Below are 26,458 nucleotides of genomic sequence, written 5' to 3' on the forward strand. Positions count from 1 at the left end.
CAGCTGAAAACTTTCCAAAGTGACCAAGAAGCTCAACAAACCTCAAACAGGGTAAAACCAAAGAAATCTGTGCTCATAATCCAACTGCTGAAAAAGAAAAAGCCTTTAAAGCTGCCAGAGAAAAATAACGTGTTACTCATAGGGGAAGAACAAATTTATCAGAAAGGCCAGAAGAAGTGGCATGACATTTTTACAGTGCTGAAAGGAAAAGAAATAACTGTCAATGCAGACGTGTATGTCCTTCAGGAAAGAAGGTGCAACAAAGACAGTCACAAGGGAAAGAAAACAAACAGGGTCTGCCGCCACCACACGTGTCCTACATGCTTGTCTAGACCAAAGGGAAATGATACCAGAAGAAATCTGGAAATTCAGAAATGAAGAAAAAGCAGTAGAAACAATAAGAATCTGAGGATTAAAAACAAAACTCTGTGCTGCACTCGCTGTCTACAGTGGCCCACACTCTTGTCTGTGGAGCATGCTTCTCTCTGAATCTGAATAAGTCTACTTCTTACCTATCAAAACAAAACAAAGCAAAACAGCTCTAACACTGCCCGATAAGTTTTCAACATATGGTGAAGTAATACATAAACAACTATTAAACAAAGGAAGGGTGAAGGGATCTGTATTTTTACATTCCACTTGAAGTAGTAAAATATTGACTCTAAACAGATTATTAAAAATTAGGTATAGTTATGGTAACCTAGAGCAACCACTCTACCAGGAATCTTGGCTGGTTACTTCAGAAAAACAAGCTGTAGTGTTTCTCAAACTTTCAACCACTTGGGGACCTTTAAAAATGCAGATTGCGTAGGTCAGGGCTAAGGTCCTGACTGTTCTCCTAACAAGTTCCCAGGCGCTGCTGATGCCACGTGTCCAAGGCCCACATTTAGGAAGAGCTCTGCATTCCACCTGGTGCTCTTACTAACTTCATGACATGTATGTTTCAACGCAAATTTTTATTGTTCACATTTGTGGCAATACATTCAACAAGAATTTTATTACGAATTCATGGAATACAAAACCTGATATCAAGTGATTTGAGAGAAAATCCAGATTCTTCCAAAAAATAAAAAGGCTTTTTAAAAACTAGATTTTTTAAAAATATGGATTAGAAATTTTTAAATATTCTTGCTTGCACTCTTAGTACGTCAACTTTGCAAAAAATAGACCCAAAGTACCATGACTTAGTGTTTAAAGTGCAACTATGTGAACTCCAACCCAATTTGAATATAAAATGCATGATGCAATTTACCTGATAGCCACGCACAAGCGTAGTCTGTAATTCTTTTAAAATATATTGTAGATAATGCACACCCAGATCCTCTATTATTTTCGCGAGGGTGCTGCGTGCAATGTCTCTGATTTCCTGTGCTCTGTTCTTGAGGAGGGCACACACTTTCAGCAAAATACTAGAACATGAGTTGAAAATCTAATTAGCAGAAACAAATAAAAATACAAATATCCTTTTGTTTCTTAATTACTCATAATCCAAATTATTCCAGTTAGGATTCTAAATTATAGCCAACTGTGACAGTGCTTCTCTAACAAAAAAGAAGAACCAATTTCTGATTTGTCACATAACATACCTTGGCAGATTAGTTTCCATAACTTCTCTTGGAAGGGACTGCATTAGTTTAACCATGGCAAAAGCTAAAGGAACTCGAACCACTTCCTCATCATTCACAACCTTTGATTTTATGAGTTTGTGTTCTTCGTCTCTTTTAGTCTGTAAGAAAATAAAAAAATAAACTGAAACAAAAATAAATGGATTAGGGACCTACCAACACTACAACCTTGCAGCCAGAAAGTTATCTACCGGTATCAAAATGATCATGAAGAAGGATCATTACTCCCTTAGCTGCAGGAGAGGAATCTGAACATGAGAAGATAAGAGAATGAAAGTGAAATGTGAAATGTAGAAAAAAAGAAAATCCAAAAGCTGATGTCAACCCACGCAGTTAGGAGCCTCAGTCTGAAACAGCCCTACAGACACCCGAGTTCAAAAAGACCTGCTGGGTCCTAGACAGAATGATTACCGTAGATGCCAGGCATTTATGGAGCCTGGGCAGGATGTCCCCGGTTATGGTTCCTTGGATATTTTTAATTGTTCTCTCCAGTTCTTCCTTATTCCGAGGAAGGAAGGAGATGGACTTTGTGATACACTCAGATTCCTTAGCCGCCGTCCCTTCATAAGCAGCTGGGTCAGGGTTTTCTGGCTCTTCATTCTTGTCCGACAAAGTCTTATTACATTCATCCTCCTTCTCGTCCTCACCCATATGCTCTAATTCCATGGCTTCATGCTCTGGCAACTCAATCACTTCTGTGGTATCTATGTTTAGTAAACAACAAAAGTCAACTTAGATAAGGAAACAACATAGTTGTGTTAAGTAGTCTTTTCTGCCAACATCTAATAAAAAAAAATCACCAACTACAAGGGCACGATAAAGACTGAGGAAACAGAAGTAAATGAGAGTGTTACAGCTCTTCACTTTCTTACAGTTTAGTCTAATGAGGAATAGAGGCAAGTAAACTGATAATTATAAAAAAGAGTGGAATAGCAAGTACAGGGTACTTGAGGAACAAATGGGGAGGCTGGGGAAAAGGTTTCTAAAGCTTCCAAAGTACTGTGGTTCAGTTCAGTTCAGGGGCTCAGTTGTGTCCAACTCTTTGCCACCCATGGACTGCAGCACACCAGGCTTCCCTGTCCAGCACCAACTTCCAGAGCTTACTCAAACTCATGTCCATCAAGCAGGTGATGCCATCCAACCATCTCATCCTGTCGTCCCCTTCTCCTCCCGCCTTCAGTCTTTCCCAGCATCAGGGTCTTTTCAAATGAGTCAGTTCTTTGCATCAGGTGGCCAAAGGATTGGAGTTTCAGCTTCATAATGAATATTCAGGACTGATTTCCTTTAGGATGGACTGCTTGGATCTCCTTGCAGTCCAAGGGACTCTCAAGAGACTTCTCCAACACCACAGTTCAAAAGCATCAATTCTTTGGCACTCGGCTTTCTTTATAGTCCAACTCTCACATCCATACATGATTACTGGAAAAACCATAGGTTTGACTAGACGGACCTTTGTTGGTAAAGTAATGTCTCTGCTTTCTAATATGCTGTCTAGGTTGATCATAGCTTTCCTTCCAAGGAGCAAGCATCTTTTAATTTCATGGCTGCAGTCACCATCCGCAGTGATTTTGGAGCCCAAGAAAATAAAGTCTGTGTTTTGTTTCCCCATCTACTTGCCATGAAGTGATGGGACCGGATGCCATGATCTTCGTTTTCTGAATGTTGAGTTTTAAGCCAACTTTTTTACTCTCCTCTTTCACTTTCATCAAGAGGCTCTTTAGTTCCTCTTTGCTTTTGCCCTAAGGATGGTATCATTTGCATATCTGAGGTTACTGATATTTCTCCCGGCAATCTTGATTCCAGCTTGTGCTTCATCCAGCCCAGCATTTCGCATGATGTACTCTGCATGTAAATTAAATAAACAGGGTGACAATATTTGGAACTAGTCTGTTGTTCCATGTCCAGTTCTAACTGTTGCTTCTTGACCTGCATACAGATTTCTCAGGAGGCTGGTTAGGTGGTCTGGTATTCCCATCTCTTGAAGAATTTTCCACAGTTTGTTGTGATCTACACAGTTAAAGGCTTTGGCGTAATCAATAAAGCAGAAATAGATGTTTTTCTGGAACTCTCTTACTTTTTCGATGATCCGATGGATGTTGGCAAAAACCTACATTCTTGAGCATGAATGTAGGCCAACAGGGCTAATGCAGAAACGTCCCTTATTACAGGATTCAAACTGGGCAGTGTGGTGGGGCAAGTCCAGACCTGGCTCTGCTAACAAGCCATGACTAACTACAGTCCATTAATTTAACTCTGTGAGCTTTGGATTCTTCAACAGTAAACTGGAGATGGTTTACCTGCAAGGCTATATAAAGTCTCATTTCTGACACTTAATTGACCTTAATAAATAACAGCTATATGTTAGTCTTTGTTTTGTTTACATGCTATGCAGCTTTAGGAAAGTTACTTTATATCTGAAATCTCAATTTCTCATATAAAAAATATGGAGTAACTAACACCTAAGGTTCTAGTAAGATTCTTATGAAGACAAATGAGAATTTCTGTGTAAATAACCTATAGCTCAGATTTTTGCCCCATACATTTTAGACTGGACTTCTCTATTGTTAAACAAGTTTTCAGAATAATACTCAAACCATTCATTTTAACTTCCTCCTGACTCATTCACTGGTCATTGCTACAAGAGCAGAAAAAGGGAGTTAAGCTGAATTTTGCCATCTTTAATTCATAATAATAAATAATAGAATAGGAAGGAAATTTGGTTTAAGAAAGTTTAAAAAAACTTACCCTCTTCATTCTGAAGTTTTCTCATTTGTTCTTCAAGAGTTTTGTGGTCAAAGTGGAATGCTTCTAACACTATCACTAGCAAACTGTTAAAAAAAATTTCACAGAAACATTAATTTGATTAATAATATCATTTGACTCTTAAAAGACGTTAGACTTCTAAAAATTAAAATTACTTTTTCCTATTTTAGGTATTTTTTTACTTTAACAAATCTTAGTATCACCTCATTGATACAAATTAAAAGTAAACTGGGATTATAGAAAGGTTATTTCAGAAAAGAATCCAAATTTTACATTTCAAAAACAAAACAAAATAAGAAGTTTGGCCATACCTGACACCCAACTTTTGATTGATCTGTCCCGCCTGTAAGACATGAATGAAATGTTTCAAGTAGTATACATATGCTGACCAAGAGAGATGTTTGCAAACAGCTCCAATAACTTCTGTGGCAGCAATGGTTATATTTTCATGCTGTAAAACAAGAGCATCAGTAAGAATAAAGATTTGCAAATAAAATACACATACATAGCTAACTTGGTACAATAAAAATCTTAGATAGGAGGTGATCAGAAATTATAGAAATGAAAGAATGCCCAAACTATGTTAAATAGTTTTCCTCTAGCTCTGGAAAAGCTTCTGTCAATTTCAAATGATATCTTCCTTTCATTAAAGGATTTAACACATTTTAGACTCTATTTCACTTAGACCTCCTTTATAGGTTCAAGCCTACAACTGTGAAGTAAATTCAAGGTATAAAAGTTGATAAATGTCAAATTTAACTATAGATTGCACTGTTGAGCACTCATAAGAACAATGCTTTGGAGACAACTTTTTCAGACCTCATGAAGAAGAGAAGCTGGATTTACTCTCATACCTTAACTAGTAAAGTAGAGAAAAATATATGAAACAGTTTTCAGACTTTGAATATCAGTGTAGGACAATGACCCCTTACAGAAAGGAAACAAATGAAATGAGCCTTATAACTACCCTCAGTTGATTGTGTGGGGATAACTGTCAGGCCATAGCACAGGAGAAGAAACCCCAAAAGAGACCTGTATCTCCTTGAGTTAAGGGGTCAGAGCTGAGGCTGTGGAGCTAGAGTCTGTAGGGCAGAGTACCAGAGAGAAGAGTGTTCAGGAGAAAAGCTGCCCAGAGAAAGAGCCCCTTAAGCTTCAGCTGAGAACTGACCAGTACATTCTGAATAAGGAAGAGATAAGGAGAGAACTACCAAAAAGGAAAAGATGCAACAACCATCAAAGACCACACAGGGACAAGAACAGTTCATGTTCCTCTCAGCCAGAGTGAAAACCCTCACGATACACGGAGGACTGAGTATTCAGGTACGCAGAAGGTTAGTACCTCAGTGGCAGGTTCAAATGAGCACCACACCAAGGGCTACTTGTGCCTAACAGAGCTTAAAAGTGAGCCTCAAAAGGACCAGACTACTCACAAGTAGCCTAACTGCATCTGAAAACAATTCTCAGAAATACTTAAAGAAATACAAAAATACCCAGCACCTAGCAAAGTCAAATTTATGATGTCTGGCATCTGATAAATAATTACCAGGCATACAAAGAAGCTGAGAAATAAATCTAATAAGAAGAAAAATCAAACAACAGAAGCATAGAAATGACACAGATGACACAGCCCTGAAAACAACTGATATAACTGTATTGCATACGATTAAGAAGGGAGAGGAAAGCACGAGCATGTTACGGAGACACATGCGAGGCATAAAAAAGGCCCAAATTGAACTACAGAGATGGAAAAGACAATTCTGAGGGAAGATATACTGGATAGGATTAACAGTAGATTACACATGGCAGAAGGAAACACTAGTGAATTTGAAGACACAGTAATAGAAAAATGAAACCAAATGAAACCCAGAAGGAAAAAAAAAAGCTTCAGTGAGTTATGGGATATGGGACAATTTGGAACAGCCTAATATATGATGTTATCTCCAAAGACAAGATGCTACTGCTGCTGCTAAGTCGCTTCAGTCGTGTCTGACTGTGTGTGTGACCCCATAGACGGCAGCCCACTAGGCTCCCTCGTCCCTGGGATTCTCCAGGCAAGAACACTGGAGTGGGTTGCCATTGCTTTCTTCAATGCATGCAAGTGAAAAGTGAAAGTAAAGTTGCTCAGTTGTATCTGACTCTTAGCGACCCCATGGACTGCAGCCTACCAGGCTCCTCTGTCCAAGGGATTTTCCAGGCAAGAGTACTGGAGTAGGGTGCCATTGCCTTCTCCAAAAGACAAGAAGGGGAACCAAAAATATCTTTGAAAAAGTAATGGCAAAAAATTCAAAGTCTGACAAAGACTACAAATCTATAGATCCAAGAAGCTCAGCAAACTCCAGGCACAAAATCGTAAGGCAGTAAGGCACCTGATAATCAAATGGCTTAAAACTAGTGATAAAGAGAAAAATGGGTGGGGGGTGGGAGGGGGAAAGAGATGCTCCACTCAGAACAAAGGATGACTTCTTTTGGAAACAGTATAAATGAGAAGTCAGTTCGAAGTATTCTTAAAGTATTAGGGAAAAAAATCCGAAACCTGTCAAACTAGAATTCCATACCTAGAAACATTATCTTTCAAAAACAAAGATGAGAAAAGACAAACAGGAGCTGAAAGAATTCATTACCAGTAGACCTGCACTACAAAAAATTTAAAGAAAGTCTTCTTGTCAGTAGTAAAATGATACAGGGTGATTATCTGGACCCACACAAAGGAACGAAGAACACTCAGAATTATAAACATGGAAACAAATACAAAAGATCTTTTCTTTAGTTTTAAAGATCTCTTTGAAAGATAACTGATGGTTTGAAGCAAAAACAACAGTGTATTATGTGGTTTAAAGCTAACATACAGGTAAAACTTATGAAACAAAAACAGCACAAAAATAACTAACAGGCCAACAGAAGTAAAATAAAATCACTAAAAACATATCCAGTTAATCCAACAGAAGAAGAAAAGGAGGAAAGAGAGGAAAAAATGGGACAAATAGAAAATAAATAACAAGATCATAGATTTAAACTCAACCATATTAATAATCATTAAATGCAAATGGTCTAAAATTAATCAAAACACAGAGACTCTCTGAGTAAAAAAGCAAGATTCAGCTATATATGCTACCTATAAGAAACCAACTTTAAAAGTAAAAGTAAAAATCACAAATAGGTTAAAAACAATAGAAAGGTATACCAAACCAATATCAACCAAAGCTCAAACAGTTTATTATTTCCACCTACACCTCCTTCCTATTTTACTGCCCTCTATCCCTGAGGTGCTTACTGGCTCCTTAAACTGGAATTTAGGGATTCATTCTTTTACCTACTTAGGAAGAAACCCATTCTTAGGCATACATAGTATAAACCTGAAGACATTCTGAGTTCAAATATAGGTTCTGACTGTATGTCTCTGAGAAAGTTATATAACCTCACTTATTCTCAGTTTATTCTCCTATAAAATAGCAATAACAGTCCCTACCCCATAGGGTTGAGTTGCTGTGAGGATTAAATCAGAATTGTGCTTGTATCTGGTATAGTGCTGAAGAAAGGTAGCTATTGTTTTATTTCATTTCTTACGAGCCATTTGGGAAAATAATGAGAATTAAGGCCTATGATACAAAAATAAAAGTATGACATCTTGGTATGTGATCATTTCTGTGAAAGGAAATATTCTGTGGTTAGCGTCTGTGAGCTAATAATAGTGAACATAAAATAATAGCCACCATTTTCAGAGCATGTGCCTGGCACAATTTTAAGGGCTTTTATAAGATCTATTTTTAAAAGAACTATTTTAAGTCTCTAATTATGGTGAACAACATCAGTATGGATGCCACCAACCCCACCTACACTTTGCAGAAATTCTGTCATGGTACAGGGAAAAATTTACTGGCTTCTACAGCTAAAGCCCTACCTTGAGCATTTTCTCATCAAAAACTGGTGCCATAGCATAAGGCATGATGTAATTCTGAAGAGATTTAGAAGACAGCACGACTTTGCCTTCCATTAGTTGTTTTGCCAGTTTCTTCAAGGCTCTTGCTCTTCTGTGGATCTATGAGTTAGATAAAATATAAATTAGTTACTGAATGAGCTCACCAACAATCAGCTCCATTTCAGTATCACATTCCTCTTCGATGAAAAGATTAAACGAGTGAAATACAGTCCATGTGTTACATGAGCAAACACCTGTGCCTTGATTTTTTTTACAGAGACATAATGCATAGCATTTCTTTACCAATGAATCCCAGAGCATTTAAATTTCTTAGCAAATGGCAGGGAAAGGTGACACTATTATTATGGCTTGTGATACCACCAAGCAAACAAGCATGTCCTATGCAAATCTGATGACCATAAAGACCAAGAAATGAGAAGCTCAAAACTTTTTGGAAAATTAAAATATATCTTTTAAAATGAGAACCATTTAAATGTTTGTTTCAAAGACAAGGGGGAAAAAAAACAGAATTGTCTTCTACCTGAATGTGCTTCATATTCTCAAAGAAGTCCATTTCTGGATCATGGCAATCAGTAAGCTGAACCAAGTCTTTAAATTCTGGTTGATTTGGAAAGGTTTGAATTAAACAGGAAAGCAGTGTGGTATAATCCTGTTGAATACTCTGCAAATATCAAGTTAAGAAAAAAAAAAATTTTTTTTAAGAATTTGATTAAGTAATACAAAGAAAAGTAAAACATTTCCAATGTAAAAACAAACTACATAAAATCAGAAATGATTGCTCTCTTCTCCATTCCCACTCCCCTGTTAAAAGTCTGGTGAGTATTTATACAATCAGGTATTTTAATTAAGTGTACTAAGGTTGACTGCTTTTCCACAAATTATAGCAGAAGTACAGGAAAACAAACAAAAAACCTACAGATAACAAGTACTTAATTGCAAACCTCAATACCTCTGTCTGGCTCTTCAATCCTTTCCTCAATTTCTCCAGGAGAGAACGATGAATGATTTCTCTATATTCTTTCTCTGTGACATTCAAAGCAGCAATCTTTTTGATGATATTCATCAAGCACATGCTTGCATTATCACTTAAAGACATGTCTCCTAACTGGACACAGGAAAAAGCCCAAATTATACTGTGCAATAACTGTAATATGGACTATTATTTCCCAATGAAAGAGCTTGTAACATTTAGCCACTCTTCTGTATAAAGCTCTCTACTAAGAAATGTCCCACAGGCACTTCACACTTAAGGAAGAACAAATATAGGGGTGGGGGGAACACAGTAAGCGACCTAGAAAAACCATGCTTACTGAAAAGGGTTGGTTATTTGCCAAAATACTGTGATATGTTCTTTTGTAAAATTACTGCTTTTGTCTTTTGAAATTTGGTATTTTGTATATCATGGCTTGTTTTCTTTCTCCCCACCACGTTTAATTGAAGTATGAGATACAGTTTTTAATTAGCTTTATTTCTCAAAGCAAAGAGAATAAAAGGTTCCCTAAAGCCAGTTTCAATATTCAAAATCAGCTGTTCACTTAGAATGACAGAGTTGGCTGGTGTAATTCTGGTTAGCTGCTCCAGAGTTCGTTTATAAAGAAGGTAGGTTGTAAGTGTAGAAAAATATTCTCAACTACGCTAACGAGGCAGTGATTCAGAATCCCTCATGTTGAACTTTGATATATGAAGAATGAGCCCCAAATGGGGAGATTACTTTTTCCTCTATTACTTAATCCTTAATATTTGACAAATAACTACAAAGTACCACCAAAGATTACTGATACCACTACATAGTTAACTATTAAGCAAGGGTTTCATTTTCCCTATTTTTGAAATTTAATTCATTTTAGCAACATGGCACTTAATATATAGCTCCAAACCTTTTTATTTCTACTGTATCAATAAAAGAGGGAAACTGTCAAATAATATAGCTATTTAAATTAAAAAAATTGATATGTAACTGACACACTGTGAAATTTATCCTTTTAAGTTGTATAATTCAATGGTTTTCAGTATATTCCAAAGGTTTTATAACCATGACCACTAGCTAATTTTAGAAAATTTTTACCATCCCCAAAGGAAATTTTGTACCCATTATAATATAATCACTCATTCCTCATTTCTTTCTCCCATCACAGTTCCTGATAACCACTAGTTTATTTTCTGTCTCTGTGAATTTTCCCATTCTAATACACAGCTTTTGACTTTTCAAAGTGCTTCCACATACATTATTTTTTTCAAAATATCTGCCTTTCATATCATGAGAATAACAGTATGGTCTTTGCTAAACTAAGTATTGTGCAACTAAAAGAAATTTTATACTAAAAATCCCACTCCCCTCAAAAACCAAATTAAGAAATTAGGTTATACGGTTGTACTGTCAAAAGAATAAAAAATAACCCATAAATTTTTACTATAAAAAACCTACCTCCATGTTATAGAAACAATTATGCATAACCGGAATTAGGTAGTTAATGTCTACAGTTTGCATCTCTTTAATGTAAGAGGTAATGGTCTGGAACGCCGAGAAGCGAACATCAAAGTTGATATCATCAAGATGTCTTTGATCAAAGGCGTTAAGCTACAAGAAATGCCAGTGAAACCATATAAATGAAGGCATATAAATCTTAAATAAGGAAAATAATAATAGTTTTGAAACAAAAGAGACAAGATTTTCTTTCTTACCTTGACAACATCAGTAATATATGTTAATCCACTCTCAAAATCAGAAAGGGTCTAAAAGGAATGAAAGCAGTATATTATTAGTGAATACAACCTTAACTTTTCTGCTCCCCATCCTCTTTGATTCCCTGCCTGCATTCAAAAGTACATGGAAACATCATATTGGTAACAAGAAAGCTGCTAATATACATTCCATGTCATAGTGATCTTTTGAAAAAGGAGTGATTTAGGATAAAAATGAGTATTACAGACCTTGAAAACTGTACAAAGCAACTGTCTTGACAACTTGTTCTTAATAACTGAGAAGAGTTTTGCTAGAGGCTTGAGGAAGCTTGTAGGCTCCAGACAATGTTTCAACAGGTTTTGTATTGTCACCAGAATGTCAATTTCTGTATCCTTAAGAAGTAATAACATTGAGAGAAATCATATTTCAGTAATTCAGAAAACTGGCCATGTTGTTTTTAATATATTACAGCACAGAAAACAAATAAATATGTGTAACAAGTAAAAGTAGTATTAATTAGAAAAGTTATTTTATGGTCTTTTAAAGTTCTTTACATTTTAACTTGATCAAAAACCCGTAATAGTGTCCATCAACAGTTTCTTCCTTTAGTTCTAATAGAAAATATGCATGGTTTTAAAACATACTTTCTTCTATTTTCTAGTCAAAAAAGAAACAAAGAAAATGAACTTGCTGACAAAAAAACACACACTTTCGGTTGTGCAGAAATGCGTGGTCTTCTAAAACTGAATTACTACATGGTAAGAGTCATTTAGTATAACTACTAAGGCTTTATAAATAAGTGTGAGAAATGGGGAGACTCTTTTAAAAATTAAAGGCTAAATTAGGGTTTGAAAATCATACCAGAGACTCTCAGCAATGTGTGAATATATGTGAATATGGAAACAGTTTGACTTTTCATCCAGTTTGCCATTCATATTTAAGATCACTATCATTCACATTTAAGATCAATGTACACCTCAGGTTCCAGATTTGTGACTGATCAAAGCCAGAGAGGGGGGAAAAACCCTGAAATGGATAAGAAGCTAAACAAAGGAAAACAAAGAGGTTTACTGTAATAGTAGATGATGAAGTCTTCACTTTCTTACCTGCCCTCATTCCTTTCTGTCCCAATTTTTCTCCCCTGTTTTTAGTTTTATATTTCTTTATGAAGTCCTCTCACAAATACTCTGAGACAAATATCTCACAGACTCTAACCAATAAAATTATTTTTCACAAATAAACCTAATAATAAACTGTCACTTCAAAGACAAATAACTGCTGTGAATTCATACCTGAGCAACACTGCCACGGTAGAGGAACGGCAGGAGCAGTGTAATGAGCAGAGAACTTTGTTCTTTTTCTTGCACAAACTTGCTGATCCTGGAGAAGGAAAAACAAATGGGATAGGTAAGGAAGATATGTAAGATAAGAATATTTCCCAAGAAGTTAACCTTTTTGTAGAAAAACATTAGCAAGGAAAGACCCAGGTAGCTTGTAACTATGTGAACATGTGTAAAAAGTTTAATTCAGTTTTTGAACAGTGCCCACTCTCCTTCCATCTTCAGGTTGGTGGCTACCATTCCATTGTTCTTGTTACATCTGATTGTGTATTGCTGCTGCTGCTGCTAAGTCGCTTCAATCGTGTCTGACTCTGTACGACTTCATAGACGGCCTCCCACCAGGCTCCCCCGTCCCTGGGATTCTCCAGGCAAGAACACTGGAGTGGGTTGCCATTGCTTTCTCCAATGCATGAGAATGAAAAGTGAAAGTGAAGTCGCTCAGTAGTGTCCGACTTTTAGCGACCCCATGGACTGCTGCCTACCAGGCTCCTCTGTCCATGGGATTTTCCAGGCAAGAGTACTGGAGTGGGATGCCATTGCCTTCTCCGGATTGTGCATTGGTAACTGCTTATTTTGCAAGGAAATAACATTTTTAAGTGTCGAGATTTGTTTTAGGCTTTATATACATTTCAATTTAACTTTCACAAAAGCCATATAATGTAGGAATTATTAACCCCAGTTTGCCCAGAGAAAACTGAGGCTCAGAGAAACTGATGTCACACAGAAAGAAAGTGGCAGAGCAGGGTTTGAAAGACCCTGGTCTTTCTGGTGCTAATCATCATCATCATCTCACTACCACACAGCCTATGATAAAATGTAATAAATATATTTGGTATGGTTTCCCGTTCTGCGTAAGTTAGAAATACACTAGTATAAACAAAACATTTAAAAGAAGTTCCTGGAAGATTTAACACATCATTTTCTGTTGTTGCTAAAAGTAACAGAAAAAATAAACTTTCAACAACTAAGTCCTGTAACAATTTAGAGTTTAAGATATAACCATTCTGGGGGGATTGCCTGGCAGTCTAATAGTTATGACTCCGTGCCTCCACTGCAGGGGGCAAAGGTTTGATCCCTGGTCAGGGAACTACGATCCACATGGCATGTTCCATCCCCCCACAAAAAAGACACAATCATTCTGTGCACTCAGATTTACCAAACAGACACTTTATAGAAATCACAGTTATCTACTACCAGGTCTAGTAGTATATAGAGAATTTTTAAGAAAATCTTTAAAAATCCTTACAAGATCTTGACTCTTAAAAAAAACAAACATAGCAACCTGCTCTTTTAAGTTAGTTATTTTAATCAATTCCACTAAAAACTAAAGCTTTATGATCTCACATAATTCAAAATCCTAATTGAACAAATGCAAAGGCTAATAAAGCAAATCTATTAGTCTACCTTAGAATTTTGAAAACTCTGTTATCTTTTATAATAAAGACAGATGCTATAAAAGGTCTATTCCAGCAAAGAAAAGAATTCTACATAAACTTAAAAATGGAGGACGTTTAAAATACTGAAAACCTTTTTAGGTTTAACCTAAAACCTTTAACCTTTACCTTGCTAAAGCAAATGAAAAGCCAAATATAATTTAAAAAAATTAAAATCACAAGTTGTAACATTACCTTTTAAGAACCAATAGACCACTTACTTTGAAAGAATGCCAAGTTCCTTACTGACTTGTGCTCTATTCTTCTTCTTTTTTAACTTTTCTGCACTTATTGTGGTTTTGCTGAGATACTGGAGAATAGCAGGTACATGAGGTAGAATTAATCGTCCTCCTATTGTGATAGACTCTGAAATATAGATAAATGTACTGATTTTAATTAACTGCACTCTTAAAAGATAACTGTACAATATCTTCTCAATGCCAGAAAAGGCAGGCACTCAATTACCATGAAAATTTCATACATTTCAACCTCCAAGATTAACTAAATTTCTTCTTAGTTAAAACACCTATGCTGTTGTTCAGTCACGGACTCATGTCTGACCCTTTGCGACCCCATGGACTATGGCATGCCAGGCTTCCTTTATCATTATCTAAATTGAAAATCCAATATGAGACCCTTGAGGTTTTATTTAAACCACTTTCTGTAGCAGTAAAATAACTGTTAGGATAACATGGTAAGAAGAATTCAGAGACATGACAGTGCAAATCATTCGATAATGTCCTAGAGGACAGTTGAGCTTTCTGGAGAGTAAGTAATGTGAATTTCTAACTACTACAAAGAAAATTCAGTTTATATAAACTGAATTATTAGGTATTTAATCTAGGTATTAATTCCTAGAGAAGAGAAACTCTCTTAATAGCCTAGATTATCTGAAGAATCAGATTCTACTGACTTTTTCGTTCTGAGAGTACAAAGGATACCTCAAAAGTAGAAGAACCCTTTTTGCTCTGTACAGCTTACATACCATCTGCACTTTCTGGGTATACACATCCTGTCACCGGCAAGCTCAAAACTGTTTCTGAGGGTTCAAAATCTGGAAGGCTAAGAAGGTCGTCAGCTATTTCCATCACAAGACTAGCTGTGGCTTCAGAGAGGTTCTTTGCTGAGAGAATCGCAAAAACATTGGTCAGGATATCACATTCTGGGTGTCCAGGTTTCTGTTTAGCCAGGAAACAGAAATATCTGCAAGAGGAAGCATTGAAACAGTCACCTTCTTTCTCAATACGTTTACTTCTAAAAACATGTTCCTTATGGATTTTCAGTTTAATAAAGATATATGTGTATGTGTGCAGATGAATGCTAGCTAATAAGCTCAGAAGGGAAATTACTTTAAAATTTGATGGATTATAATGCTAGGCACCATACAAACATTGTATTATCTTGACACTTTATGTATATTTCTCATATTATCTTGGCACTTTATATATATTTCTCTTTTTATGTATATGTTAATCTTCGTAACATCTCTGTTATGGTGGTATGCTTATATTACAGATGCAAAAACAGAATTGTCCAAAGCCACTAAGCTAGTAAGTGGTAAAACTGAGCTCTGAACTGCTAGTTCTAAGAGAAATGTACTAAAGACAGGCTATTTTTCAATTGTAAGCCTTCTAGAATGTCAATGTTTATGCTGTTGCTGCTAAGTCACTTCAGTCGTGTCTGACTCAGTGCGACCCCATAGATGGCAGCCCACCAGGCTCCCCCGTCCCTGGGATTCTCCAGGCAAGAACACTGGAGTGGGTTGCCATTTCCCTCTCCAATGCATAAAAAAAGTGGAAAGTGAAAGTGAAGTCGCTCAGTCGTGTCCAACTCCTAGCGACCCCATGGACTGCAGCCCACCAGGTTCCTCCATTATTGGGATTTTCCAGGCAAGAGTACTGGAGTGGGGTGCCATCGCCTTCTCCGGTGAATGTTTATACACTCACATAAAAACCAATGTACTACAACATGAAAATTAGGAATACAGACCACAGGTCAAATAAACATTTGCTGATCTAGGATATGCAACATTCAGACTAGGATCATTTGTGAAAGGAAAGGTGATGAACCCATCCCCAATAATGAAAGCCTCAGATAAACAATACCCCAAAGAGAAGGGAACACAAAAGCCTTCTAGCTACACATAAACCAGCAATTGTTTTACAGCAAGAGATGCGACCCTAACAATCAATAGGAAGGTCAAACTGAAAAAATTCAAATAGTTTGGCTTTACCAGTTCATCATCACTGGAAAAAGAGCTCAAGCACTTGAACATGTTTAATCTTGACAAACTCAAAGAAAAGTTCTAAGAGGTTATGTTCACACAAGTTTGTCCAGTAGATACTGGGGACAGTGTGGGCAGGCACCAAACAAGACAGTTTACATATTATCGTCTCTATTGTCAACAAGAGAGAAACTGTAGAAGAGAATGAAATGGCATCCAGTGGTGTGGCGCTATCCTTGATGAGGACCTAATTAACATAGAAACAGAATCACTATTGTGAAGTCTTCTTTGGTGAAAGTACTTCATACCTGATTTGTGTAACAATGATACAACTATAAAACGTTTCTCAAGTATGCCTATGAAGTGCTGCTTATAAATGTCCAATCAGAAAACAAGATATGAAATCATTTTATCCAACTGGGAATTAAAAGAGCCCTCTGACAGTAAAGACAAAATAGGCTTTACTGAGGAAGACAATATCAAGGTATTTGGTTTGTTTTTGAAGACTATTTAATGACATGGGAAAATGTTCATGACAAAATATACATGAAAAAACAAAATCAAAAGATAGCTATACGGTATGATCCCAATTTTGTAAACTGATGCCAAGATTTTAACATCACTGAATCAATGATAAAACACCTTTTCCTTTATTCTATCTTTTGTTCTTCAAGCTAGCTAGGACAAACTTAAGCCTGCTTCCATCACTCTTCATTAAATATGCATTTAGTTTTTGTAACATAGCATCTCTGAACCGTCAGTCAATGAAGGTTCTGTTACTGGCTCATAGTGTCCATAAAGGGATACTGATTTGTGACCATGAGTGCTGCATGCAAATTTAGATGGCGTTTTATAAAGAATAGAAGAAAATTACCTAGAAAATCCAGGAAACCTATGAAATTTTTTAAGTGGGAACTGAGAAAAAGACTAGAATGCCAATCACAAATCAGCTTTTACTGATTTTCTATTTCATTTTATATTTATACATAGATATACATGTAAAAGCATTCTTCCTGCATCACACTACACCCATGATTCAGCAAATGCACTTTTCTTTAAACTATGGATTTTGAGATTCAGTGACTTTATTCCCTTTAACTGCACTAAGCATAGTTCACTGTGTGGAAAGAGCATAAATGACGCCATTAGTTCCCTTATTCGCTTTGACTCGATTAGTCTAAAACACTGCCATTTTTAAAGGTCCAAAAAAAAATTTACCTTGTATTTCTGCACCAGATACTAATTAGTTTCAGTAGAGGAGTAGGAGAATACTGACTTTCAGATCCAAGCCTGCTGATCTAGATACAAAATAAAAACAATACAAGATAAGAACATATACAGACTTGAAGCAAAAAATCAAACAATTGAAAAGCAGAACAAGAACAGAAGCCACACGAGGATAAAAGAGCCAAGAGATAGAGATTAATATTTACAGCATAAACTGAACAGAGAGCAACTGTGCCTAAGATCAAGTCTCTGCTACAGTCTTAGCTGTAGCTACACCAGTTATCATCACCAAGTAGGGACAACCAGAGAAATCAAACAAGGAAACATGCAACAAAAATCCTGGTGTATTTTTCCTCATGCTTGTCAAAACCCAGAGGCATACCATGTGAGGTGCTATAAAAGTTATATGGCATTTGCTTAACAGACACAGTCATATTCAAATTAGCCTTAAGTATAAATGCTACTATACCACAGAAACTAGCTCTTGAGCTTTTGGTGGTAGTGGAAGCAAAGAAAAGTGTTCTAAAACTTCCAGAAACAAAGAAAAGCTTGACATGACAGAAAAGGCCAGGATAAGCATTCATGCTTGGGTGTAGACTGCGCGGGTAAAGCAGTAATAAAGGAAAAAGCAGACGGTATCTGGGCAGAATGTGGGAATCAAGGTTTACCTGGGGCCAAACTACACCATGAAACACTGCATCAATTTCTTCTGTTCTGAATGGATAGGACTCCCAATCCAAAAAGATATCAGTTACCATTTTGATTCCAAGACGTCTTAAATTTTTCAGTGGGTTAATAAACCTCAGCTGTATCTGTAAAATAAAGATCTATTTAAGAAAATATTGTTTTTATCTTTGATTTCTCAGGGAGGCACTCCTGTTCAGACAGCTAAGAATCAAGCTGGAAATCCTGCTAAGTCTGTTGACTCTGGTTCTGATTCACATGGAAACATCAGTAAGTCATATCGCTTTTCTCACTGAACAAGAAGGCAATACAGACTTCAAAAAAAAAAAAAAAAAAAAATCAAGTGGTGATATGTGTTCTATTATCAGTGTCCAGCAAAATCACACTAAGTGTCCTCAAGGCAAAACAAAATCTCAGTGGGAACATCTGTTTTGTATTCCACACTGTTTTACTTTTTTATTCAAGCAATTGTCTCAAGTAAAATTCTGATTTCTTTCCACAAATAGAACACTCTAAACAAAACTTTTTCTGCCATTATAATGCTTCAGATTAGGAAAAATAAAATCTAAATGTTCATTTCAAATGAAAGCCACTTTTCTATTTTTTTATATTTGTATTATTATTTTTACTTTTTTTTTTTAAAGACTATGAATTTTTGGTTATTCTTGTTAAAATTAGTCCACAGGACTGAAGAACTTATAATTTCTTCAAACAATGAAATACTTTGTGTAGTAAAGGAGAATGAAGTGACTGAATTAAGGCCTGCAAAGATCTCAAAATATACAGCTCAAAGGAAAATACAATTTGGAGAAAACTAAGATTTGTCTGTTTAGAGGCATAGAAGCTAGAGTCAGTAGATGTCTAAATTAACAGCAAATTTCTTTTATTAACAGGTATTGCTACTTCCCCTGGCATCTCCTTTCCTACGAGTTATAAAATATAAATAATGTAGCCAATTTTTTTAGGCTCAGAGTAGAAAAATATACTGAGCCTATACTAATGAGTCCCATGGTATGCTAGCCATAGTCCTGACCTCAACTTGTAATCTTCCTGAACATTTATTAAATTACATGAGAGATGAAAAATAACAAAGATATCTGACTTAGGACAAGAATTACTATAAATTAGAGAAAGGTTAAACTTCAGGCAGAATTTCCACTGGATCTTAAAAGATGAAGACATTTAGGTCAGACAGAGGGAAAAAAAGGCCAAAGAGAGATTTCTCCCAAGCATAGAATGTTGTAAAACCAAACAAATGGGAGAAGATTCAAAACCTAATTGTTTTTCCACTTGATTAACATATTGTGAGCTCCAGATATGTAAGTGGCAACTTATTTTCTACACTTGACTTTAATTAGTGACATTTAAAGCACACTAAAATGTATGAAGACAGCACAAGTGCTCTAACATAATGAACATCAAGTCTTGTGGCCACGATAACATGGAGAAAACTCTTAAGTTACTTGTCATAAGAATCTGATAATCTGATGAATGGAAGTATCTGAATATGTAACTGAACATTTTAAATTCAAGAGAGTACGAAGATGCCATTAATTTGCTATGTAAATCTGAGGCATCATGGTGGCTGGCATACCCATCAAGTTTCTACCATTCACTTCTAACTAATTATTTCATTATACAAGTTACAAAGAGAGGAAGTGACAGACAAGCACAAGACAGCGCCACTGTTACAAGTCGTTCTGTTTTGCCTCAGTTCCACTGGCAGCATTTCCACTGTTCTCTGGATCACATCTGGCGAAAGATAACAACTATGACTGAAATTTGAAGAAGCATGGTATCAAGATCCCCTGGAGCAATAAGAAACTAACCTTGGCAAACATGGCACCAAACCAGAGGCCCCACTTTCCCCCACCTCCATCGGCCCCCCAAGGCCCCCATCAAGTAGAATCTGCATGTTCTATTCTCTTTTGTAACTACAAGGCCAACTGCCCAGTCTTCTCAGTAATTGTTGAGAAATGAAACTGGAGAAAAATCCTAAGAATGAGCAATTGCAGACTTTAATTCCTAGAGGAATACTCCATATGATGGAGTTTATGGACATTTACAAGTTACTTCCTTGCTTAAATATACCAAAACAAAAAAACACAAAAAACTAAAACCAAATCAAAACAACCTTCAAGACACTATTTCAGTGTCAGTCAATGCCCTGAAGGATCTGAAAGATACAAAAAAAGTCAATGTTTGACTTCACTCAAACACACAAGTGCAGAACTTTAACTCACTTGAGCATATTACTGTGTGATAATTCATTACAGAAACTCAACGAATTCCCTGGACTTGTCCAAGAATTAACAAGAAAGAAGAAAAGAAGGCTCTTATGTGTCAGGAAGGCTAGCACCTCACTGTCTAATGAACTGTGAAACTGCATAAATGATCCTTTGAATTACTGATTGTTGACTCAGGGGTAAGGCTGCATTACTGAGTAACATCTTCTAAGTTAACCAGAAAGTCAGAGGACTTTCGTGATTTAACATGCCCACGTACAGGTAGTCACTGTCACTCACTATAAGACAAAAACTAAAGTTCTGTTTCCTCCTGGGATATGTCAATACTGCTCTACCCCAGGACTTTGTGCTACTAGTCGTTTTCTCTACCTGAAATGTTCTTCCAGTGGCTGGGTAGGTATAAGCTCAAATATCAGCTCTTGAGAGGTGATCCTGAACACCATACTAAAAGCAGCACCCATCTACCTCTAGTTACTTTAAATTCTTTACATCTTCATGTCTTTCCCTAACACGCTCATGCTTTCCTTTACTTTTGTGAATGTATGGCACGTATTTCTTAATGTCCATGTCTAATTCTATCACCTCTATCATTTCTGGGTCTGATTCTATCCATTGTTTTTTTTTTTTTTCATTACCAGCAAAATCCTCCTCTTTGCTGATAATACCCGACTGGATGTCAGACACTGTGAATTCTAATTTCATTTAAATCACCCAAAAGGCTTTGAGCTTTATTCTGGGATGCAGTTGATTTACTCAGGAGAAGTTTGATCTTTTTAGGCTCTGTTAGGTGGAGGCACAGTGGCTTTTATGCCTGGGCTAATCTGGCTCCACTACACAGACAGGCCCCTTCCAAGGACACTCCGTGATGCCACATCTCATGAGGTTTCTGCTCTGGCTGTCGAGAATATGAGCTGCTCCCAGCCCTGTGTTAGCTGCAGGGCTGCTGTGCCTGCTCTCTTCAGGTGGTTTTATTGCTTCTAGACATGATAAAATAACAGAGACCAGATTTAGCCTCCCCTCTCAAGACACTAAAGAATATATGAAACAATGATATTTTGGACACTGGACAGCAGTCCACAGAGGACAGTCATCCCCGAGAGAGGAGAAACAGTCAAGATGAGTCCTACACATTCCTTGGCTTCCTGCCTGCAGACTTTCAGATCTTGGTATGGGAAGGAAGTGCCCAGAATGAGGGGACAATGGTGCGGCTCGGGGAGGCCAAGGTGCCTAGAAGTCATGAACAGAGGACTGGAGAGAAAACAGGGACACAGAGAATGACTTACAGATGTCTGCAGAGGGACCTCCTGAGTTTATTTTCCTCTTACAACTTACCAACTGATGTTCTTCTGATCATTTGGCTATTTATCTATAATCTCCCCAAGATACTGAGTCCTTACTATTTCATTTTCCATCTACAACAATGTCTGGCAGATAGCAAGTGTGAAGTAAGTATTTACTAAATAATTAAATGGATAGGAACTTTTGTTTGATCCTTCACCCCAGTGCTTAGTACAGCGTCTGACACAGTAGGGGCTCAATGAATAAGGCAGCATAAAATTCTGGCTGTATCTGAGGCAGTTCACCAGGCACATTGATAAAACAAATGAGTTTTAGCCAAATTAAAACTGTGCCTATTTGTCATTAACAACAACAGCAGAAACCTGAGTTAAGAATCAATAGCAGAAACCTGAGTGTGGATTTTCACTTCAGGCCCTATCTCCTTCAAGAAGTCTTCAGTCCATAAAAACATTTTAAGTTCCCCTAAACGCCACAGAGTAAACTTATGTTCACACACCTGTTTCAACAGAACATAAATATATCATCTTCAAAATCTTTCAGAAAACATTTCCTAAGCACCATCTCCTGAAGCCTCCTGGCAGTTAGCTAGTTGGCTTGTCATGCCCAATCTTGTTACTTACCTTCACTTAAAACATTGCATTTAGAGTAGGTAAGCATTTACTTTTACAAGAGTTCTGGGCAACTCTATCTCAACAAGGACAATGCCAACAGTGTTCTCTTCATTCTCCAAATACTCTGAATAAATGAGAGTTAGAAGATGTCTCTCTCTCATACTTTCAGGCTTCTGAAATTATAAATCTAAGAAACATCAGTTCAACTATCCCAGACTTTGGTCTCTGAGACATAGATAGAACTAAATGTCTCCCCACCATTTTACCTCCTTTTTAAATAAGACACTTGATACAATCTGCATTTTCTAGCTATTCATAAGCATTTATAACAGTGAAGATTCCCAATAGGAAAGGTCATTTTAAAGAGACACCTTACATAAGAAAGATTTAACCTAGAATGATGTTAGCTATTCAGGCTCCAATCAATTTTCCAAGTAAAACACCGACCTGTATTAGCCCAAGAAGAAAGTGATAAAAGTTGCTCAGTCATGTTTGACTCTTTGCAACCCCGTGAACTGCAGCCTGCCAGGCTCCTCTGTCCATGGAATTCTCCAGGCAAGAATACTGGAGTGGGTAGCCATTCCCTTCTCCAGGGGCTCTTCCAGACCCAGGAATTGAACCAGGATCTCCTGGATTGCAGATTCTTTACCAGGTGAGCTACCAGGGAAGTCCTATTTACCCAAGAAGAAAGCTAAAGTTTAAAGTGAATCTCGCTCACCTTTTCTCGTTGGTCAAGGATGTGTGATACAGCTGCAGTCATGCAGAGCAGTAGCTGCAGAATCTTTGGTAAATATGCGTTGATCAGGTGACTAATGTTCTTCAAGACTATCTCAAGGCTATTTAATATGCCGTGCTGACGACCCAAAGGAAGAACTTTAGACAAATCTAAATCTTCTACTGCTTGAATGACAGCAGAATGGCACTCTCCTGGTAAAACACAGAGGAGCAGAGATAGCATGTGAAGTGAAATATTAGCTCGTTCCGATTTACAATTATAGCTTCCTTTCAATTTCTCCCAATAATATAGCATTTTCTATTGTTATAATTTACAGATAATATATTTTACTTATTTTTTTCTCCTTTTGATTCTTACCAAACATTAAATGAGCTAGATATAGTAGGATTTACTATTATCACTTTATAGATGAGGAAACTGAGGAATAAGAGAGAGTAAGAAACCCGTGAAAGAACTAAGTCTCTAAGCCCAATTCTTCCCCTATTTATAGAATTCCTCAAAACCTGAGGAATTCCATTTTATTAATATTCCGTCTATCAACTTTCCACATTTTTCCCTCTGAGCTTTCATGGACTAGGCTAATTTCAGCAGTTTCAAAGAAAATACCTTGCTATGTGATAAGCTCTTTAAAGGCTGAGAATCAAATGTTTTATTTCTCTTGCAGCCACTTGCGAATAAGTAAAACAATAGTCCTTTATAAATGGGTGCCAAACTGATTCCATAACTTACTTAAAAGACTTGAATTGTTATTGCTTGAGCTTTACTTCAGACCAACTGGTATGAGATCATGAGCTTGCTGATTCACACACCTAAGTGGTTTACCCATAAGGGTATCATTTATCGCTACTCTCTTACAACAGAGGCCATTGCACTGAACAAAACCTTTTGTATTTGTTAACAGCCAACTTTCTTCACAGGGCAATATTATACTGAATGAAAACTTTTTAAACAGCTATACCTATTATTAAAAAAACAAAAAGCAACACATTACCTTACAAATAAATCTATGTTTGCCTAAAGCAAACCAATTATAAAACTGGAACAGAGGTATTGTAGTCAGGAAGATCTGGGTTTGAATCCCAGCTTCATCTGGGTTCAAATCCCAGGGCAAAGTACTTACCTCTCTAAACCTGTTTCCTACCTGTAAAATGGCAACAAAGAAATACTGAACCCTAATGTGGCTGCTTTAAGGGTCAACTGAGTTGTAGGTAAAGGAGCCTGTCATTAATTCTGGCACAAAGTAGATGCTCAGTAAATGTTAGCCATTATTATTTTTAATTACTAACCTCACATACTGGAGAACATATGATAGAACATCACATTGTACAGTTACTAATCCACTTTGTTTAGACTGTGAGGTTAAGAGCAGAGGTTATAAATGCTCAGTTTTCTATTTTCAACATTGTCCAGGGCACAGGAGGTATTTGACAAATCATTATTTAGTAGGTGAATGACTCAGTGAAAGAATACATGCCAGGACAATTAAGATTCATTTTGCAGCATGCTTTAAGTTTCTAAGGAAAAACCTATTCATCGTATATGGAGAGGTACCACTTTACAAGGGTTTCCCTGGTGGCTTGGGTTGGTAAAGAATATGCTTGCAATGTGGGACAGCTGGGTTTGATCCCTGGGTTGGGAAGATCCTCTGGAGAAGGAAATGGCAACCCACTCCAGTATCTGTGCCTGGAGAATTCCCACAGAGAGAGGAGCCTCAGTCAATGGGGTCGCAAAGAGTCAGACACTACTGAGTGCCTAAGTGCTTGGCACATGCTCTACAACTTGGCATCACTTTTCAAATGGCCAAAATGTACAACAGAAGCAGAAAATACACATTTTCTAATCAGGGGCTTATTAGCACAAGGCTGATGATAATCCCAAGATCATTTGTGAGGTCCACCTAATTCAATCAAAATTTAAATGAACTGCATGTCAGCAAAAGACCGCCACCGAGACTGGGAAAAGCAACCAACCCCCTGAGAAAGATGCCCAAGAGCTTGGGGGAACAGCCTGAGACAGCAGAGGTCTGAACAGAGAATGTGCATTCAGAGCGCAGCAGGCAGTTGATACCTACCGTTCCTGAAGTGCTTCACAGGCTCAAATAGCAGGTCTAAGAATATCTCGATCTCTTCTGGCTGGGTCCCAGCCAGGAACCTCAGGACGATGGACATGCGGGTACCAGAAGCAGATTTCCCCTGAGTTTTACTTCCAGTCTTATTCTTCATTCGACCATATAAAATTCTAAAACGTCCAAGAAGGTTATTTGTTTGCACATTAATCCTAAAACATTATTTTTTTGCACATTAATCCTAAAACACAGTTGTTTTGTTTTCCTAGAAGGCTGGAATAGCAGCTCAACAGATTTAAATGAATGTTTCTAAAACAGGGAAGAATGAAATAAAAATCAAATTTCTAATATGGAGATTTTAAAATAACAACAATAAACAAGGCAAAGGGAAGCAGGAAGAAGAAAATGATAAAGACAATGACTGGAAGCTGGTTCTTTGGAGGAGGGAAAAAAATAAAACAGGCAGGCCAGAGGTAAGTCTCAACAAGGAAAAATGAAAACAGGAATATATAGATTAAAACAAAGTAAAATAAGAGAGTACAACTATAAGTAAAACAAGGAAACTGGAAAGATTTCAATCAAATGGGTAATCTTCTGGAAAAAATCGACATCTATAAATAGTCAAAAGGAACCTAACAAAACCTGAAGAGATCAGTAATCATGAGTAAACCTAGAGTCAACACAGTTTTACAGATGAATTGTTAAAACTTTCAAGGAAAAACAATCTCCACGATATAGTTCCACAGCAGGGAGAAAGAAGGAAATAGTCCTTTTTCAGGGATGGATCTAGAGATTATCATACTAAAGTGAAGTTAAGTCCAATATTATATGATATCAATTATATGTGGAAACTCACAGGCACAGAAAACAAACTGTGATTACCGATGGGGAAAGGGATAAATTAGAAGTATGGGTTAACAGATACAGACTACTATGCATAAAATAGGTAAGCAATAAGGGTCTCTGAATAGCACAGGGAGCAACTATACTCAGTATCTCATAATAACCTAAAATGTAAAATAATCTGAAAAATATATACAAATAATAATCACTTTGCTGTAACCTTGAAAGTAACACAATATTGTAAATACTTCAATAATAATAAATACATAATGGGGTGGCAGGGGAAGTCCACAACATTTCTGAAAACAGTACCCAGTGCTGCATTAAAATGGTATTAAAGCTGAATAAGGATTATTCCAGGAAGGCAAGAAAGAAATCACCAGGGAAATCTATAATACAGATCAATGGCTCACAGAAAAAAGTTAATATGATCATTTAAATACCTGTCAATAGGCATCTAATAAAATTCAACATCCATTTAGTAAAAAACTAAATAACATAGTAATAAAAGCTACCTTCTTAGCGTGACAGAATTACTGACTTAACATAAAAAATTTAAAGACAATAGTTTTCAAACTTTTTGATATTAGGATCCCTTTTTACTCTTAAAAATTACTGAAGAGCTTTTGTATATGTGACTTTTATCTATTAGTATTTATACATTTTTAATAAAAACTGTATTTTCAAAACCTGCACCTCTCCAAATGAGAGAGACCAGAGGCATTGTTGTACATTTTTTTCC

General features: G+C 36.7%; 1 protein-coding gene across 1 annotated transcript in view; it reads right to left on the reverse strand.

Annotated features, from left to right (window-relative positions):
• The window catches only part of UTP20 (UTP20 small subunit processome component), an 86,271-nt gene that overhangs the window by 23,247 nt on the left and 36,566 nt on the right, over positions 1 to 26,458 (reverse strand). Inside the window, exons 26-43 of the mRNA XM_040234892.1 lie at positions 24,880 to 25,046; positions 22,791 to 22,999; positions 17,901 to 18,044; positions 17,224 to 17,303; positions 14,767 to 14,984; positions 14,003 to 14,147; positions 12,301 to 12,388; positions 11,257 to 11,400; positions 11,008 to 11,058; positions 10,751 to 10,903; positions 9,275 to 9,430; positions 8,846 to 8,986; positions 8,287 to 8,424; positions 4,700 to 4,839; positions 4,371 to 4,453; positions 2,037 to 2,329; positions 1,587 to 1,726; positions 1,253 to 1,409 (exon numbers count right to left, since the gene is read on the reverse strand). Coding sequence (XP_040090826.1) covers positions 1,253 to 1,409; positions 1,587 to 1,726; positions 2,037 to 2,329; positions 4,371 to 4,453; positions 4,700 to 4,839; positions 8,287 to 8,424; positions 8,846 to 8,986; positions 9,275 to 9,430; positions 10,751 to 10,903; positions 11,008 to 11,058; positions 11,257 to 11,400; positions 12,301 to 12,388; positions 14,003 to 14,147; positions 14,767 to 14,984; positions 17,224 to 17,303; positions 17,901 to 18,044; positions 22,791 to 22,999; positions 24,880 to 25,046 — 2,647 coding nt within the window. The remainder of the gene's footprint in view (positions 1 to 1,252; positions 1,410 to 1,586; positions 1,727 to 2,036; positions 2,330 to 4,370; positions 4,454 to 4,699; positions 4,840 to 8,286; positions 8,425 to 8,845; positions 8,987 to 9,274; positions 9,431 to 10,750; positions 10,904 to 11,007; positions 11,059 to 11,256; positions 11,401 to 12,300; positions 12,389 to 14,002; positions 14,148 to 14,766; positions 14,985 to 17,223; positions 17,304 to 17,900; positions 18,045 to 22,790; positions 23,000 to 24,879; positions 25,047 to 26,458) is intronic.

Source organism: Oryx dammah, unplaced genomic scaffold (assembly GCF_014754425.2).
Source record: "Oryx dammah isolate SB20612 unplaced genomic scaffold, SCBI_Odam_1.1 HiC_scaffold_29, whole genome shotgun sequence".
NCBI lineage: Eukaryota > Metazoa > Chordata > Mammalia > Artiodactyla > Bovidae > Oryx > Oryx dammah.